Below are 18,684 nucleotides of genomic sequence, written 5' to 3'. Positions count from 1 at the left end.
TTGGCAAACGCAGTTAAGCTTTGGAGATGTTTTAAAAGGGACACTGCTGCCGTCTTTTAGTCGCTCCTTACGACACCCACGGGAAACGACCATCTACGCCAAGCACTATCTATCACGCGATCATATATAAAAAAATATATATTTTTTCATAATTGTAAATATTGCTAACGATTTCAATTTTACACTGTATACACAGGGTCGCCCAATAAACTACACTAAGCGAAAGCCCAGTCATAATAGTCATTAAACTAAAAAAAAAATTAATTTTTAATAAATAAAATGCAGATATTTAAAGTAAATTTTATTTTTCACTTTAATAAATACAAAATACACTTATTTTTTTTTATATACAATCAAATCATGAATATTTTTTTTTAAATAAATAATAAAAATAAATAAAAAATGACGTCATTCTTAATATCTGTCGCATAATTAGAAAATTTATTTCATCGTCATTTTCACCATCCTCATATATAATTTAAAGTCAGCCATGCTTCGCTAAGGCCTTTTTTTATACAACTTAGAATGGCAAACAAGCTGACGGCCCAACTGATGGAAAGTGGTAACCGTCGCCTATACACATGAGCAGTACCATGGACATAACAGAGTGTACTGTTTCGCCCATGATACCCCCCATGCGTTGCCATTCCTGAGGACTCGGATGTTATTCCTCTGTACCCTGTAAATTCACACCATATCCCATCCTTCGAACCGAAACAGAGCCATGCAAACACAACTGCTTCACGGTTGAAACACGAATGGGACAGAGGTGCTCAAGCAAACGACTTTTGTACAGTCTCCCTCTGGTCTGCATGGCTGAACATTTTATCCCAATAAAAATATATTTTACATACAATATGTATATAAATATAAATAATTATATATAAATTTGCTTTAAAGTCACAAAGTTTAGTTTTCGTAAGATACCCTCGTGTCCATGAATAGAGCTTTTTAACACAATTAAATGCGACACACACAAGCATGCAAGTACACATTTGTACTTATTATTTTATTTTCTCAAAATTCACATCTCTCTTAAAGGGAGATGGCAAACTAATCCCCGGCAGAAGCACAGTCGGCCGGGGTTCAGGGCCCCAGGGAGAGAAACCGGCATACAATGTGGGCAGTATCTAAGAGCTTTCTGCATCTTTTCCGGGAGTGAGCCGCCTCGGAATCCCAACCGCCAGAGGTATTGTTCCAGACTAGTTGGGATTTGACCATTCCCTAATGGAATGATTGGGATCATTTCGATGGATGTATGCTCCAGAGGTTCAAACCACAACTGTAGCCAAAATGCGACGAAATTGGCCGTTTCTGGTCTTTCCCCTGTGGGCTGCAGTTTAGGGTGCTCCAAGTTCCTGTACAACTTACACTGATCGCTCATAAAGAAACGATTTTGTTGATACCTCTGGACCCTCTCTAGTATACTCCTCATTTGCTCCTGAGAAGTTGTTCCACCAGCATTCTCTTCCGGAGATATTTCGTCTTCGATTATCTCTGCACTAGGTAGCGCATCAAAAGTGGTTTGCTCCACGGTTGTCGAGTTTGCTTCTGGAACAACCTCACCTGAGCTCACATACCCGAGCGCCGTGTGTCATGTCCTCTGTCAACTATGTTCTATTCCGAGACGGTCAAATCCGGTGAACGACGCAGAAACCCGCGGTGCATCACTGCCCGGTATCCTGTTCTGCCTGTCTCTGTCCCTGTGGCTTTGTAGAACGCACGCATGAGGTTCTCATTCATGATCCTCGCCCACCTCATGCGACGTGTAATGCGATTTATGACAAACAAAATGTTAAGCTCCATTCATTGGACCGATTGAATTGAACGATAACACGAAACTGAGTCCGAAACTTCGAAATTTCATGGTAGATCCCCAAAACACGGAACTCTATATACTGGGGCAAAATCACCTTATTTATTCATCATCGTCATACCAGCCTTTAACTGTCCACTGCTGAACATAAGCCTCCCCCTTGGGGGGTTTTGCCTGTAGTTGCCACGCTTAGTAGGCGGATTGACAACCGCAGTTAGGCTTTAGACATGTTTTGTATTTTTTATTGTTTTTTTTTTACCTTATTTATTATATAATAATAAAAATAATTAATAATAGGAATAATTATCACTTAATTTAATATTGCTTACTTATAATTATATAGCTGCCATAAAGTGCTGATTCATACAAGCAGAGACATATTACGAGAGGATTTCATAAACAGGTAAATTAAAAAAGTAAGATTTTCTTTATGCGACTTAGAATGGCAAACAAGCTGACGGCCCACCTGATGGAAAGTGGTAACCGTCGCCTATAGACATGAGCAGTACCGTGGACATAACAGAGTATACTGTTTCGTCCATGATACCCCCATGCGTTGCCATTCCTGAGGACTCAGGTGTTATTCCTCTGTAAATTAATGAATAAACACACCAAATTTTAAGTTAAACCTTCAGGAACAAATTATTTGAATAACAAAATCATTCGGATTTGCACACCTCTATTTACATTACTTCGTTGAGAGCGTTCTCAATCGATGTGGATAATGAGAGGGGGGGGGGGGGGTGTTAGTAATGCGGATTACAAGTTCCATTGCTAACAATATACCCTAACAGGTCAACCTTGGGAGGAAAGGAATTGTTAGCAATGGAGTTTGACAGCCCCATTGCTAGCAATATGCCTTATTAGGTAGACCGCCACGTGGTTCCCCCTGGAAACCATCGTGAACAATTCTTGTTGAATTCGTCACGATGGGCTAACTGACCTGCTTCATCCTCACCTATCATCCTTCACTGGTGCCCCGCCGATGTATACCGATAGCACGGGTTACCGTTCCATTATCATCCATTAAAAAAAAAAAACAGTTCAACCTCCACGTGGCCTCCTTGGAAACCATAGTGCTGTATTTTAAGATATATTCATCACGATTGGCTAACTGACCTGCCTTTTCATTCTCATCTAACTTCCCTCACTGGTGCTCCGCCAGTGTATACCTGCCACCATTGCGGTTACCATTGCATTATCATCCATTAAAAAAAATATCCTGGTAACTCCCCCCCCCCCGGGTTACTATTTCAACCAAGTTTCGTGAAGGAATATTTACCAGAGGGAGACTTTGTACAAAAGTCGATTGCTTGGGTACCTCTGTTCCATTCGTGTTTCAACCGTGAAGCAGTTGTGTTTGCATGGTTGTTTCGGTTTGAAGGGTGGGATATGGCGTGAATTCACTGGGTACAGAGGAATAACACCCGAGTCCTCAGGAATGGCAACGCATGGGTATCATGGGCAAAACAGTATACTCTGTTATGTCCATGGTACTGCTCATGTCTATAGGCGACGGTTACCACTTACTATCAGGTGAGCCGTCAGCTTGTTTGCCATTCTAAGTTGTATAAAAAAATATATATATATCCCTGAACCCACCGCAAGCAATGGCACTACAGTGTATTCTAATATACTTTACACACGTGTGGACACTAAAACTACACTTCACTATATCTTTAAATTATAATACATAGGTTTATCGTCCATTATGGGGTTCATCTCGGCCAGTTTCTGGTCGCACGCGGGCCACAGCGGCTGCGCTATGTCCATCTCGCTCGCGCTCGTTGGCGCGGACTGCTGCGGCTGCATCTGTCCCTGTACACAATCGATATCATATATATATATATATATATATATATATATATATATATATATATATATATATATATATATATATATATATATATATATATACTATGGAAAAAATAGCAATGTAATAAATTTGAATTAAAAATTTCCTTGGTAGACATTTTTGACATTTGGTATTGACATACCACCAGTATTCACCTCTGGTATTCACCAGAGGGAGACTTTGTACAAAAGTCGATTGCTTGGGCACCTCTGTTCCATTCGTGTTTCAACCGTGAAGCAGTTGTGTCTGCATGGCTGTGTTTCGGTTTGAAGGGTGGGATATGGCGTGAATTTACAGGGTACAGAGGAATAACGCCCGAGTCCTCAGGAATGGCAACGCATGCGGGGTATCATGAGCGAGACAATATACTCTGTTATGTCCACGGTACTGCTCATGTCTATAGGCGACGGTTACCACTTTCTATCAAGCGGGCCGTCACCTTGTTTGCCATTCTAAGTTGTATTAAAAACCTGTCCTCATAAACTTATTATGTCTATGTATGTATATGTACGTATTTTGTATGTGAACAGTTATTTTATGCTTATGTATATATGTGTATGTATTATTGTATACAGACATGTATGTATTTTGAATTAAATTATATGAGTTACTTTGTATACATGTCGACATATTTATTATTTCTTAATAGAAACATCTATACTGTCTCCTCCTATTATTGTACGCACACTGCCCGCTAGTAATCAATGCTGCTCTCCACTCAGGGTTTGCTGGAAGAGAACTCTTGCAGAGTTAAGCTCGCCTGTTGTACATCTTTATTTAATACTAGCGGCCCGTCCCGACGTCGCACGGGTGGACATTTTTAACATTTCCCTTCACTGCTCTGCTCCTATTGATCGTAGCGTGATGAAAAGTTGCTATAACCTGCCCGGGAGTATGAAGAATGATTGTACCAAGTTTCGTTAAAATCCGTCGAGTAGTTTTTGTTTCTATAACGAACAAACATACAGACAGACAGACAATAATTTTACTGATTGCATTTTTGGCATCAGTATCGATCACTAATCACCCGCCGATAGTTATTTTGGAAATACATTTCATGTACAGAATTGACCTCTCTACAGATTTATTATAAGTATAGATAGATTATATGTTTGTATTTTTTGTGTACAATAAAGAATAAATAAATATATACAGTACTGACCGTCCGTCCGTCCGGTCGCCGCTTGCCGCGCGTCCTCTTCGGCCAGGGCTTCTTGAGGTGCACATACGTGATGTGAGCCCGCTTCTCGCTTGCGTGCTTGAATCCCTTGCCACACATCTCACACTTGAACGGCTTCAGACCGGTGTGAATCTTGAAAACGACATATTTCATTACTAGCTGCATCCCGCGGCACCGTCCGCGTGGAGCCGTACACAAAGTATCCTAGTCCTAAATTTTTTTTGACAGGTGAAAATAAATGGTAACCCCGCCTGCGCTAACGGGATACGCCGGCGGAGCACCAGTGAAGGATGATAGATGAGAATGAAAACAGGCCAGTTAGTCCATCATGATGAATTCATCAGGAATTAACCATGATAGTTTCCAGAGGGAACCGCGAGTAGCTCGACCTGGTTGCTAGCAATAAGATTTTTAATCTCTAACTACTATGAATAGAGGGTAAAGAACAGCGACTACAAGGTGGAAAAGTTCACTAGAGGATAAAGAATGGTAACTAGAGGATAGAGAATGGTAACTAGAGGATAGAGAATGGTAACTAGAGGATAGAGAATGGTAACTAGAAGATAGAGAATGGTAACTAGAGGATAGAGAATGGTAACTAGAAGATAGAGAATGGTAACTAGAAGATAGAGAATGGTAACTAGAGGATAGAGAATGGTAACTAGAGGATAGAGAATGGTAACTAGAAGATAGAGAATGGTAACTAGAGGATAGAGAATGGTAACTAGAAGATAGAGAATGGTAACTAGAAGATAGAGAATGGTAACTAGAGGATAGAGAATGGTAACTAGAAGATAGAGAATGGTGACTAGATAAACAACGATAAATAAAGGGTGAAGAACAGCGACTAAAAGGGGGATTAGTTCACTAGAAGGTAGAGAATGGTAACTAGAAGATAGAGAATTGTGACTGGAGGCTAGAGAATGATAACTAGATAGACAACGATGAATAAATAGTGAAGAACATTGACTAAAAGAGGGATAAGTTCACTAGAGGATAGAGAATGGTAACTAGAAGGTAGATAATGGTGACTAGAGGATAGAGAATGGTGACTAGATAGACAACGATGAATAAATAGTGAAGAACAACGACTAAAAGAGGGATAAGTTCACTAGAGGATAGAGAATGGTAACTAGAAGGTAGATAATGGTGACTACAGGATAGAGAATGGTGACTAGGGAGTGAAGATTGGACTTACAAACATGACCTGCTATGAATAGCTATATATGTGTAGCTATAGATATAGAACTGTTTTTTTTTTTTAGATTATTTTGTGTACATATTGTTAACATATGTAATGTTGATATATGTATCATTCTTTTAGGGGAACAATCATTCATTTTCCCATGCTATGAGTTACAGAATGGTACATCTGTCTCATTCGTGTTTCAACCGTGAAGTAGTTGTGTTTGCATGGCTGTGTTTCGGTTTGAAGGGTGGGATATGGCGTGAATTTACTGGGTACAGAGGAATAACACCTGAGTCCTCAGGAATGGCAACGCATGGGGGCTATCATGGACGAAACAGTATAATCAGTTATGTCCACGGTACTGCTCATGTCTATAGGCGACGGTTACCACTTTCCATTAGGTGGACCGTCAGCTTGTTTGCCATTCTAAGTTGTATATAAAAAAAACTAAATGGTGAAGAACAGTGACTAGTGGGTGGAGAAGGTTTACTCACAAACATATGCCGCTGCCGATTGCTGTGCGTGGAAAAGTGCTTGCCGCAGAGTGAACAACCGTAGCTGGCTTTATGCTGCGCGTGGACCCGACGGTGGGCGACGAGTCTCTGCTTCATGCGGAATGCCTTGCCGCACGACTCGCACGCGAACGGCCTCTCGCCGGTGTGAGTCCAGCGGTGGTCCTTCAGCAGTGCGTAGCTCTGGAGAGGTGATAATTAGAGAGTGAGGCGTATAACCGACGTCACAATATATACTACGACGACTTTATTAATACTTTTATTGCAAAACGGGTTTGCGATTGATCTTACCTGCTGGTAAATAATGATAAAGGTCAAAATGAAGCGAGCGTACCCAGAAAAAAAATATTGACCCGTGATTTCGTCTACATGATCAGGACATATTTACTGACCAGGGTAAAAAGTAGCCTATATCTATCTCTATCTCGTACAGTACGTGTATATCAAATTTCATAGCGATCGGTCAAGCCGTTAAGGCGCTATAAGGTGACAAACAAACAAACTCACTTTGAAATTTATCATATTAGTAAGGACATATATTTTAAGGACTCCCCACCTGGAACATTCTACCGCAGACCTCGCACATGCACGGTGATTTCATCGACGGGTACTTGGTTCGATTCTTGTCCGGGTGCATCCGCCGGAAGTGGCCGTGGTATGCGCGCGAGTCCTCCAGCTGCAGACCGCACTGTGAAAGACGATTTTTTTTATACAACTTAGAATGGCAAACAAGCTGACGGCCCACCTGATGGTAAGTAGTAACCGTCGCCTATAGACATGAGCTGTACCGTGGACATAACAGAGTATACTGTTTCGCCCATGATACCCCCCATACGTAATAAAATAATAGAACAAATCAACTATTATATAGGACTCCCCTTGGGTGGAGGGGAGAGATCGGTAGTTGCCACACTTGGCGGGCAGGTTCACAACCGCAGTTAGTCTTTGGTGGTGATGTCCCATTAAGTTCCCTTAGTCGCCTCTAACGACAGCCACAGGAATAAAAAGGTGGCCTATTCTATGCCGGGACCACATGGTATACAATGAAAATATGTATTAGCATACATAAGGCCTTTTAATTAGTGTCCGACCGAAACAGGTTTTACAGCTGAAACCGAAACCGAATTTTCGGCTTTGGTCCAGTTTCGGCCGAAACCGAAACCGAAACTTACTGAAACGTATTTAAAATTTCTCTTCTATACTGAAATCTAGTGTATTTTTACACAATTATATACAAAACACCTAGATAATTAAAGAGTAATAATATACATACATACATATCTGTCACGCCTGTCTCCCATTAGGGTAGGCAGAAACAATGGAACGCCAAATGCTTCGATTCAAACAAATCTCTTTCGCTTCTTCCACATTCATCAATCTTTTCATACACGCTCGCCGGTTACGGGTACTTTTAATTTGGCCCTTCTTCAGCACGTCGCCTATTCGGTCGACATACGTCCGTCTAGGGCGGCCCCTACCGACATCTCCGGTAAATACACTAATTAAAGTATGTAACAAATATGTCATATATATTTATATGTAAAAACATGATAAAATTATAACTTACTCCTAAGAGTAAACTTAAAAAAAAAAAACAACTTTCAGTTAAACATACACACAATACAAACAAACACAAAGTTTCGGCGCGGTTGAAAGTTTCGGCAAATTTTGGCCGAAACCGAAACTAAGGCCGAAAGTAGAATTTCTGGCCGAAACCGAAACCGAAAGCTCGGTCGGACACTACTTTTAATAGAATATATATATATATATATAGTTATCACTCATTAAAAAAAATCTACTGCTTGTGTGAAATTATTCCTGTGGAAATAATTTTTGAGATAATTATAGAAATATCTACAAATGTCACATGAAATGCTATCAAATACGATCTCATATATATATACATATATATATATATATATATATATATATATATATATATATATATATATATATATATATTGTATAATGCTCCGCCTGCGCTATCGGTATACACTGACGGGGCACCAGTGAGGGATGATAGGTGAGGATGAAAAGGCAGGTCAGTTAGCCCATCGTGACGAATATACTAGGAATTTAGCATGATGCTTTCCAAGAAAAGAGTATATTCATTTTTAAAAGGCCGGCAGCACACCTGCAATGCCGTTAGTGTTGTGGGTGATCGTGGGCGGCGATAATCACTTACCATCAGGTGAGCCGCATGCTCGTTTGCCCCCTGTGTTGTAAAAAAAAAAAAAGGATCGACCATGTGGAGGTTCACCTACCAGGGTATATTTATAGCAATGGGATTAGAAAGCCATGTTAATAACAATCCCCCCCCCCCCCCCCACAAAAGCTTAGTTGCCATTATAAGTTATCACAAACGAAATTAACTCCTACCTGTTCGCATGGTATCGGCCCCTCGGCCTTCCTCATCTGACTTGGGTACACTTTCTTGTCATCGTCCGCCTTCTCTTTGGCCGTCCTCTCCTTCTCCACCGCGTCCCTGGTCTTCCGGCCCCTCTTGGGCTTGTTAGCCTCTTTGTCCTCGTCCGCGTGGCGAGCCGACACCACGATGTGGCGTTTCAGGGCTTCAGGCGAGACGAACCGAACATTGCATTGTTCACAATAGGGCCCGTCTTCTGGGATCTGACGAGAGAATAAAAGAAATCATCAGTAAAGAGATTTTATTTATTCATCAGATTATTTTTTTTATACCACTGAGGTGGCAAACAAGCATACGGCCCACCTGATGGTAAGTGGTTACCGTAGCCTATGAACGCCTGCAATACCAGAGGTATTACGCGCGCGTTGCCGACCCTGAAGAAACCTCTTTACCTCCCTTTTGAAGAACCCCATGCTGTAGTCTATTGGGAAGAGAAGGCGGTCATCAGTTCTTTTTGGAAACATACTATTTTTATATGACTATACCTTGAGTGGATTTCATTCATTAATTTTTTCTACCATCGTACGGCTCGCCATCGACAGGGAGTTCATCCTCATGTCCTACAGCCTCAATGGTCGCGTACTGCGCGGTTTCAGAGATGTCTCCTCCCACGAACACTCAGGTTGTGGAATGAGCTCCCTGCCGAGATTTTCCCAAGAGACTACAGCATGGGGTTCTTCAAAAGGGGGGTGAAGAGGTTTCTTCAGGGTCGGCAACGCGCGCGTGATACCACCTCTGGTATTGCAGGTGTTCATAGGCTATGGTAACCACTTACCATCAGGTGGGCCGTATGCTTGTTTGCCACCTCAGTGGTATAAAAAAAATATTAATTCATTCATCAGATTTATTTTGAAAGAGTGTCCTACTGGTATACCATTATTTTTGAAACATCTCCAAAGCCTAACTGAGGTTGCCAACCCGCCTACCAAGCGTGGCAACTACATAGCAATACCCCCCCCCCCCCCCACCTTATACGCTACCATAACGATACTCCCCGGTACACACTGCAAGGCACCAGTATGGAATGATAGGTGAAAATGAAATAGAAGGTCAGTTAGCTCATCGTGATGAATACATCTGGAATTCAGCACGATGGTTTCCAGGGAAGACCATGTGGAAGTCGACTATTGCTAGCAATGGGTCTGACAGTCCGCATTACTAACAATCCCTTCCCCCTGGCACATAACGCATTCTATATCTCAGATATATCTTTGCATACAGTTGAAAGTTGTCACGCCCTGGAGTGGGCACAGACGAATTCTGAGGTGGGCACTGCCCACCTACGTCTATAACAGGACCGTACAAGCCCACTAACCTGCTCATCTTCCAACCGGTGCTTCAACTTCTTGTGCAGCTGTATCCCTTTTTCACTCACGAACGAATACCCGCATAACTGGCAGACAAAGTCCGATGGATGCTTGATACGTATGTGTCCCATGTACGTCGTGAACTTTCTGTAAACGAAAACGTACAAACATTTCGTTAAAAAAAAGAATCATAAAAATCGGTTTCTCTGTAAAACAATGTACAATATTTATCTATTTATATTTTACTAGCGACCCGTCCCGGCTTCGCACGGGTGGACATTTTTACGACATTTTAAAAAGTGGTCGTTGTGGCATAACGATAATAGTTGGACATAGAAAATATCAAAAACACAATTTTACTTTTAAAGTTCAATGATGAATAATGAACAATAATAATTTTTCACGCGCCATAATGTTCCTTTGTTTTTTCTTTTTTCAATAAACAGCTTTCTATTTACAAGCCAGTTCGAAATTTAAATAAAACCTTTTATTAGTTACCTCCTTGGTAGCCATGTTTCGAAGTAAAAGGTCATTCCATTTTTAAATTACAGGACAGATATGAGTTTACATAGTATATTATCTGGCCGCAAAACACGACAGATATGGATTTTCATACAACTTTTGCCGGCCGCTGCCCGCATGTATCGGGCCAGTACGGCAATTTTGATTTATCTCAAAGAAGATTGTCAAAATAATGCTCACATTTCCAAGCGTGTTTGAGAAAAATAAAATAACTCACTGGAACTCGTCAGGACAGTGCGGGCACTGATACTTGGTGCCCTTGTGCCACCTCTCGTGCAGCCTGGCCGTCTGCCTGTGGGTCGTTACGTACGGACACCTGTTGCAGCTGAACCGCTGCGTGTGGTGGGCCGTTATGTGTTTCCTTAACGCGTGCGGATGCTTGAAATGCGTCTTGCATATATCGCATTGATACTCGCCGCATTGCTGGATTGATAAAACGTCTGTTTTTTTTTTGTTGGGTGAAAATAGTATGGTAACCCCGCCTGCGCTAACCGGATACGCTGGCGGAGCACCAGTGAAGGGTGATAGATGAGAATGAAAACAGGCCAGTTAGCCCGTCATGATGAATTCATCAGGAATTAACCATGATAGTTTCCAGGGGGAACCGCGAGGAGGTCGACATGGTTGGGTATATTGGCTAGCAATGGGATTCTCAGTCTCCATTACTAACAATCACTTTCCCCCAAAACGAGCCTGTTTAGAAACATCTGTTTTACCAGAGGGAGACTTTGTATAAAAGTCGTTTGCTTGGCCATCTCTGTCCCATTCGTGTTTCTACCGTGAAGCAGCTGTGTTTGCATGGCTGTGTTTCGGTTTGAAGGGTGCGATATGGCAGTGAATTTACAGGGTACAGAGGAATAACACCTGAGTCCTCAGGAATGGCAACGCATGGGGAGTATCATGGGCAAAACAATATACTCAGTTATGTCCATGGTACAGCTCATGTCTATAGGCGACGGTTACCACTTTCCATCAGGTGGGCCGTCAGCTTGTTTGCCATTCTAAGTTGTATATAAAAAAAAAATTATAAAGTCCTAACAAATCCCATCAGGCATGGGTAATATTGGTACCACTACAATATCTATGCATTGTGTTCACTTGGACATTCATCATATCAGCTTTTAAGAAGCCTTTAGAAGTGGTTTCGCGAGTAGTTGCTACGCTTGGCAGGCGAATTGGCAACCGCAGTTAGGCTTTGGAGATGTTTTAAGAGGGACGCTGCTGCTCATCCCACACCATGCCCTATTCTATGCCGGACATTCTATATGACGGGCGTACTGTGTGCAAAATAATAAACAAATCCGCCATCTTGTGACGGCGGCCATTTTGTGATACCAATTATCTTCAAGCTCTTTCATTTGACACCCATACATATAAAATTTGCTTTGATTTCGCTTAGTAACAAAAAGATCTGTACTTACGTCTGTATGCCTGCTCATATGCGAATTATAGGCTTCTTTATCCAAAAATCCTTTGTAACACTCCATACATTTAAATACGGAATTTTTATAATTTGCACTTTCTTGCCTTTTCAGTATTTCCGCAACTTGTTCATCAAACGAGAGATTAGTTATTGTGAACAGGGTTTCGTTCAGATCGTCGTTCAAAAACGGTTTTCTTCGCCTATCAATTTTCGGCTGCGTCGGATCCTTCGCCTGTTTCTTCTTTACGTTCTTAACTACCTTCTTTCTCTTTTTGCTCTTCTCCCTTCTCTTGTCTAACGGCAGACTGTCGTCTGTTGAATACTCTTTCTCCGCTTGAACATAATCTGCGTCGAAATCGTCGTCGATCGCATCGTTTACTTTGCTCTCTTCGAGAAATTCATCAGCAAAAATGTCAGTGTTGATCTCAGGTTTTACATCATCTTCTCTCTGTGCTACCTCTTCTGCTTTTATATTCTTTGTATCTTCTGGATCTATTATGTATAACTCGCAATGATCAGTCGGGTAATGTTTAGTTTCTAGATCCGATACTAACCGATTGTTGAGCCTATCTATTGTTTTAATGTTGTCAGGTGTCAGCTGGAATTGAGTTGGACAAATGAGTAAATTTTTAAACATTGACCTAATTATGGCAACATTAGGGGAATACACAATAACTTGAACGCTGCCTACCACCGCCTGGAAACGGCGCGGTGCGTATTGATCTTCCTCACGGAGACACAGATATACCTAAGTACGAGAATGGAACTTACGGAGAGAACAATTTAAAAAAATTGCCTGAAACAGTCTAAAAACAATGCTTTTCTATACTCCCGGTACAAACTATTCGTAATAATACTTAAAAGACAATTTAAACTTTAATACCACAGCATAAGGTTCAAGTGTTAGCGGAGAGGTTGCGGGAAAGCAAAACAATTGAGTAACGTGGCACGGCGCGTTTTAAAATTTCTATTTTTTTACATAATGTAATTGTTCACTTATTAACTTTCTTTTTTTTTTACTTTACTAACTGACCTGGCGTCCCGAATAGCAGAATAAATATAAAAAAAGCTAAAGAATCGACTGTTTTTTTTTTTTGGTGGATGAAAATAGTATGGTAACCCCGCCTGCGCTAACGGGATACGCCGGCGGAGCTCCAGTGAAGTGTGATAGATGAGAATGAAAACAGGCCAGTTAGCCCATCATGATGAATTCATCAGGAATTAACCATGATAGTTTCCAGGGGGAACAGCGTGGAGGTGGACCTGGTTGGGTATATTGCTAGCAATGGGATTTTTAGTCTTCATTACTAACAATCCCTTTCCCCCCAGAATCGACTGTTAGGCGGCACTAAGTTCACGGGGTCAGCTAGTACTGTATAAATATAAGTTCATAATATATAATTTACACAGGGTGTTTCGGTTTGAAGGGTATGAAGCAGGGTATGGTGGCATATAATATTTTTCCAGCGGGTCTACCATGAAATGAAATTCCGAAATTTCGGACTCAATTTCGTGTTTTTGATTATACCAAAATCGGACCAACAAATGGAGTTTAACATTTCGTTCGTCATACATCCTATCGTAAAAGTCCAAAGGAACAATGTTTTAACATTTTTAATATTTCCAAACGGCATGTATTATGTAATTTTAACATCAAGTTTGTGTTTCGTTTGGCTCCGAAATTTCGGAAAACATTTCATGGTAGGCCCTCAGTTTCCCTCTGTTTTTTTTTTTTTGTTTCGAATTACTTCTATACTCACACTGTCTTCCCTCTTGAGCAGTTCCACCATGAGCTGGTTGGCTCGCAGGCTCTTGTCCCGGAAGCGGTGGCAGCTGAGGAGGCGGTGTGCGCACTCCGCACACAACTTCCTCGGGAGGCGGTCCTCGTCGTTCACCTGGTGGGAAACCAAGGATCAAAATTAGATATATCTTCTTGGCTTAAAAGCATTCACACTTTAGATTACCAAAGTGTGGCAACTGTAAATTTACAGGGTGGGGGGGGGGGGAGGATCGATAGTAATGCGAACTACCAGTCCCATTGCTAGCAATTTACCCTGACAGGTCGACCTCCACGCGGTCCCCCTGGAAACCACCGTGCTGAATTCCAGATGTAATTCATCACAATGGGCTAACTGACTTGCCTTTTTACTTTCACCTGTCGTCTCTCACTGGTGCCCCGCCAGCGTATACCGTTAGCGCAGGCGGGGTCACCATTCCATTATCATCCATTAAAAAAAACTGTACATTTGCAAATCTGTACCCTTACGATACCCACGGGAAAGGAAGAAATAGCCTGTTCTACGCCGGGACCACACGGCAAATGGTGCGATTGTATGACACTTTTAAAAAAAAGATACTAAAGTGTATTTCACTCACGGTTAGTCCAGTTATGTGTTGATATGGCTGCAGTAACTTATACTTCTTCATGGAGAAAAGCTTGCTGCTCATCTCCAGGCAAATCCTGCATACCTGCCACAGTTAATAGTATCCATTAGGGTGAAAGGGATTGTTAGTAATGAAGACTGAGAATAAGAAGGTAACAAACAAACACACTTTCATATTTATAGATAGATAGATAATTTATTTGCATCACTTACAGCACGCAAACAGCGAAAGGTACAAAAGCAAAGTGAAAAAAGATAAAAAAAGTAGTACAAAAAATTAAAAAAGAAAAAAAAAAACAAAATCAGAATCAGAATGCATAAAATTAGTAACAATTTTTTTTTTCTTCATGCGTGTGCCACAGTAATACAAATTACAATAATAAAAAATACAATTTATGATATTAATAAAAAACATTGAACTGAATTTTGATAAAATTTCCATGGAAATTTTATCAAAATTGGTCCCATAGGACCAATCCGTAAGTATATCCTTGCAGATTAAAAAAATAATTTCCCAAATCGATTTACATCTGCCTTACTGTACTTATACAATTGTATCGTTGAGTTTGTAAATTGTCTTTCTTATTTCCTATATTGTAAAATGCAAATAAAGAATATTCATTCATACTTTAAAAAAAAAATACAACAAAGCTGAGAGTCTCTTTTCAAAAATCTGTTGAAAATATAAAGTTTTTCATACCTTCAAGCCTGGCGATTTTTTATTATCGCAGTTGGTTGAATCCTGAAAGAGATATAATAATATAATTAATAAAACGTGACGTGACGCGACGTGCTGAAGGAGCGCCAAATTAAAAGTACCCGTAACCGGCAACAGCTGAGTTTCTTTCGCATTCTTATCGGCTAAAAGTGTATGCATTCATAAAAAATGACTATTCAAAAATACTTGAATAAAAATTAATAACCAGAGGGAGACTTTGTACAAAAGTCGATTGCTTGGGTACCTCTGCCGCATTCGTGTTTCAACCGTGAAGCAGTTGTGTTTGCATAGCTGTGTTTCGGTTTGAAGGGTGGGATATGGGATATATACTCTGTTATGTCCATGGTACTGCTCATGTGTATAGGCGACGGTTGCCACTTTCCATCAGGTGGGCCGTCAGCTTGTTTGCCATTCTAAGTTGTATAAACAAAAAAATATTAATATTTGTCCTTTTTAAAAAGGAAGGTTTTCCCAAGAGACTACAGCATGGTCGGCAACGCACACACAATACCCCTGGTATTGCAGACGTTCATAGGCTACAGTAACTGCTTACCATCAGGTGGGCCGTATGCTTGTTTGCCACCTCAGAGGTATAAAAAAAAACAAATTACTTTTTATTTTCATGCAATTCAAATTAAGTCTTTTATTTAAGAGTTTCCTCTTGTCAGAGCAATTAATTCAATAAATCAAACATGCTGCTCCTAACTTTGATAATGATATTACCTGCGTGATGATAGGCACAGCACCAGCTCTGACCTTCCTCAGGCCGCTCTTGGTTTCGTACAGGTCCTCGCCGAGGAAGTGCTCTGAGCAGACAGCACTCCTCTCTTTCGGCTCCCAGTGCCGCTTGCCGACTGCTTGCAGCCATGCCGTGCGGAGACTGCTTTCGTAGGGGAAGCTGGTAAAAGACAAAACAACTGTGCTTGGGCAAATTACATTAGATACAATTTGAAATTGCAAAGTATGAAGGCATAATGCAGTAGTCTTTAGGAATAGCAACACATTTTTTTTAATGGGAGAAAATGTCATAGTAACCACGACTGGGCTATATACACTGGCGGGGTACCAGTGAGAGATGATAGGTGAGGATGAAAAGGCAGGTCAGTTAGGCCATCGTGACGAATTCAATGATAAATTAGTCTGATAATTTCCAGGGGGAACCGCGTGGAGGTTGACCTAATAGGGTATATTGATAGAAATGGGGATTAACCTCTCCATTACTAACAATCCTTCCCCCCATAGCAACACAGAGGTGACATGGGTATCCGAGGATATTCTGTCTCTGTGCTTATCATGTGTGTAGGCAACAATTACTGCTTTCCATCAGGTAGACCTGTCTGATTGTTTGCTATTCCAGTCCTCACAAAAAAAATGTACTTCAATTAATTCTATTATACTACCTATATCCCATGGCTTCGCCTGAGTGGAATGGTATATAAAATATCCTTTATATTTTCTTATCCTACTAAGGTAGGTATGTAATAAGTTACATATTTTTGTACCAAATTTCAATTCAAATCCGTTCATTAGTTTTTGAGTAAAAAAGTAAATGTAAATGGACTCTCTTTTCCACGTTAAGTCTCTCATTTGGGCTGTTGTGCATATGAGTCGTGGCTAGTACAGCCAACCTAGCTCTGCCCAGAAGCGCAGAAGCTTCCTGAGATCTTTACAGAGCTCACAGAGTGTCCTCACTGTTTTGAGTATTTCTGAACATTTAGAGGCTACAGCTTTGCATTTGAAAATTATGTGAACAGCTATTTCTTCTTCATCAAAACAGCCTCGACATAGAGGGTGGTGTGTAGCTCTATTGTGTATAAATGTTTGTTCAAGGGGCAATGGCCCATAATTGTCCCGACTATTGTTTAAGGTTCCTCCTATATAGATATAATAAATGTTCTAATAGTCATTGATACAACATTGCCATGGCCAATTTTGATTGTCTGCAAGACATTGAGTGAAAAGGTAACAAATGAATGAATGATCCATACAATCATCATCACATATGACAGTACAAATAGCAGTAGCATTATGACATATACAGTGAATGCTCTATATAAGCAACTCATTTGAAACTTTCACTAAAAAAGTTTCTTATTGGGAAATGTTGCTTATAAGGAAAAAGGGAAAATTATCATATTTTAAATTACAACATCTTTGCTAATTTTATACCTCCGTATTATATTTCATTTAAGTTTCCTCTTGTCGGTGCAACTAATTCATTCATTCTCTTCCAGCCAGTTCTATCCCAAGCCATATCTTTGACCTCCCTATATGACATGACACTTAGTGTTGGAGGGAAAGGGATTGTTAGTAATGGGGTCTAATTTCTTCATTACTAGCAATACAACCTGTCAGGTCTACCTTCACACGGTTCCCCCTGGAAACCATCATAGCTAATTCTAGTTGAATTCATCAGGATGGGCTAACTGACCTGGTTTCGTCCTCATCAGTCATCTATCACTGGTGCCCCGCCAGTGTATACCGATAGCGTAGGCTGGCTTACCATTCCATTATCACCCATTAAAAAAAAAGACACCTAGTGTTTCCTTTAGTCAGTCCCACATAGTTATGCCATTTCAAAATATTGTTTTGTGCGTTAACTCCCGTCTCTTATAAAACATAAGGTATATAGATTTATAACAAGAAAAATTTGTTACGAATAAAAGCCGGTTTTTTTAAAGATAATAAAAGTAGTTGAAACTCTATTATGGTAACCTGTAATTCACATATAAATACACTCACACATGAAACGTAATCCCCTGAGATTTAGAAATATATCTTGAATCATTTTTACATCCCGGCACAGAACACCGCATTGTTTATACTGGTTAAAACAATATAAAAATTCATGTAAACACACAGCGGATCGAAACTATATTTATAATATATATATAAGATATTTACAAGTAGATATTTTAGTATTTTCGTTAGTTAAAACTTTACATTAATATTATAGAAATGTAGTGATAAATAAAATATATTTTTTGCATTATTTTAACTTAGATTAATAATTCAAAATATTTATAAAATTTGAGTATAAATGACACAAAATTGCATTGTACAGCACAGATCAATTTAAACACTTGATTATTAGTTAACTGTCAAGTTGAACCATTAAATGTTGATCTGTAAAGTTTGAGTACAGTCTAGTACAGTGTAGTCAAGTCTGTAGAGTACCAGTTTACACTGAACTAGTTAGATGCAATTCGTTAAATAAGTCAACGGTAGAAATTAAATAAGTCTCCTTGCGTAATTTGTAGTACATTCCATATAATCCATCGAAATTAAAAGATATCTGAAAGACGTAATATTATCGAATTAGTCTATTTTATCTCCAAATTATACAAAATAAT

General features: G+C 40.1%; 1 protein-coding gene across 2 annotated transcripts; it reads right to left on the bottom strand.

Moving 5' to 3' along the window:
• Positions 1-288: 288 nt before the first annotated feature.
• On the bottom strand, positions 289-18,424 carry LOC113520886 (zinc finger protein 737-like). Of its 2 annotated transcripts, XM_052892099.1 has the most exons (14): positions 18,236-18,424; positions 18,074-18,155; positions 16,055-16,229; positions 15,314-15,355; positions 14,606-14,698; positions 13,990-14,124; positions 12,228-12,827; positions 11,024-11,229; positions 10,293-10,431; positions 8,932-9,180; positions 7,109-7,240; positions 6,535-6,735; positions 4,834-4,983; positions 289-3,634 (listed from the first exon to the last, which is right to left on the bottom strand). In XM_052892099.1, the coding sequence occupies exons 2-14, from the start codon at positions 18,145-18,147 to the stop codon at positions 3,488-3,490; spliced, it is 2,343 nt and encodes a 780-aa protein (XP_052748059.1). In that variant the 5' UTR covers positions 18,148-18,155; positions 18,236-18,424; the 3' UTR covers positions 289-3,487. The 2 variants fall into 2 exon arrangements, with proteins under 2 accessions (XP_052748059.1, XP_052748058.1); XM_052892098.1 differs by having other exon boundaries at positions 18,074-18,424.
• Between the last annotated feature and the right edge of the window lie 260 nt (positions 18,425-18,684).

This window comes from Galleria mellonella, unplaced genomic scaffold (genome assembly GCF_026898425.1).
Source record: "Galleria mellonella isolate WM207_F2 unplaced genomic scaffold, CSIRO_AGI_GalMel_v1 utg150, whole genome shotgun sequence".
Classification (NCBI taxonomy): Eukaryota; Metazoa; Arthropoda; class Insecta; order Lepidoptera; family Pyralidae; genus Galleria; species Galleria mellonella.
This window is presented reverse-complemented; position numbering and strand designations above follow the sequence as displayed.

What these genes read in the sequence shown, in the direction of transcription:
- LOC113520886 (XM_052892098.1), bottom strand. Translation starts at nt 18,147, where the DNA reads ATGCGGTGTTCTGTGCCGGGATGTAAAAATGATTCAAGATATATTTCT. An exon ending in CTGTGCCTATCATCACGCAG is followed by an intron (nt 15,356 to 16,054) that starts GTAATATCATTA and finishes TATCTCTTTCAG; the next exon opens with GATTCAACCAACTGCGATAA. An exon ending in AACACATAACTGGACTAACC is followed by an intron (nt 14,125 to 14,605) that starts GTGAGTGAAATA and finishes GTTTCCCACCAG; the next exon opens with GTGAACGACGAGGACCGCCT.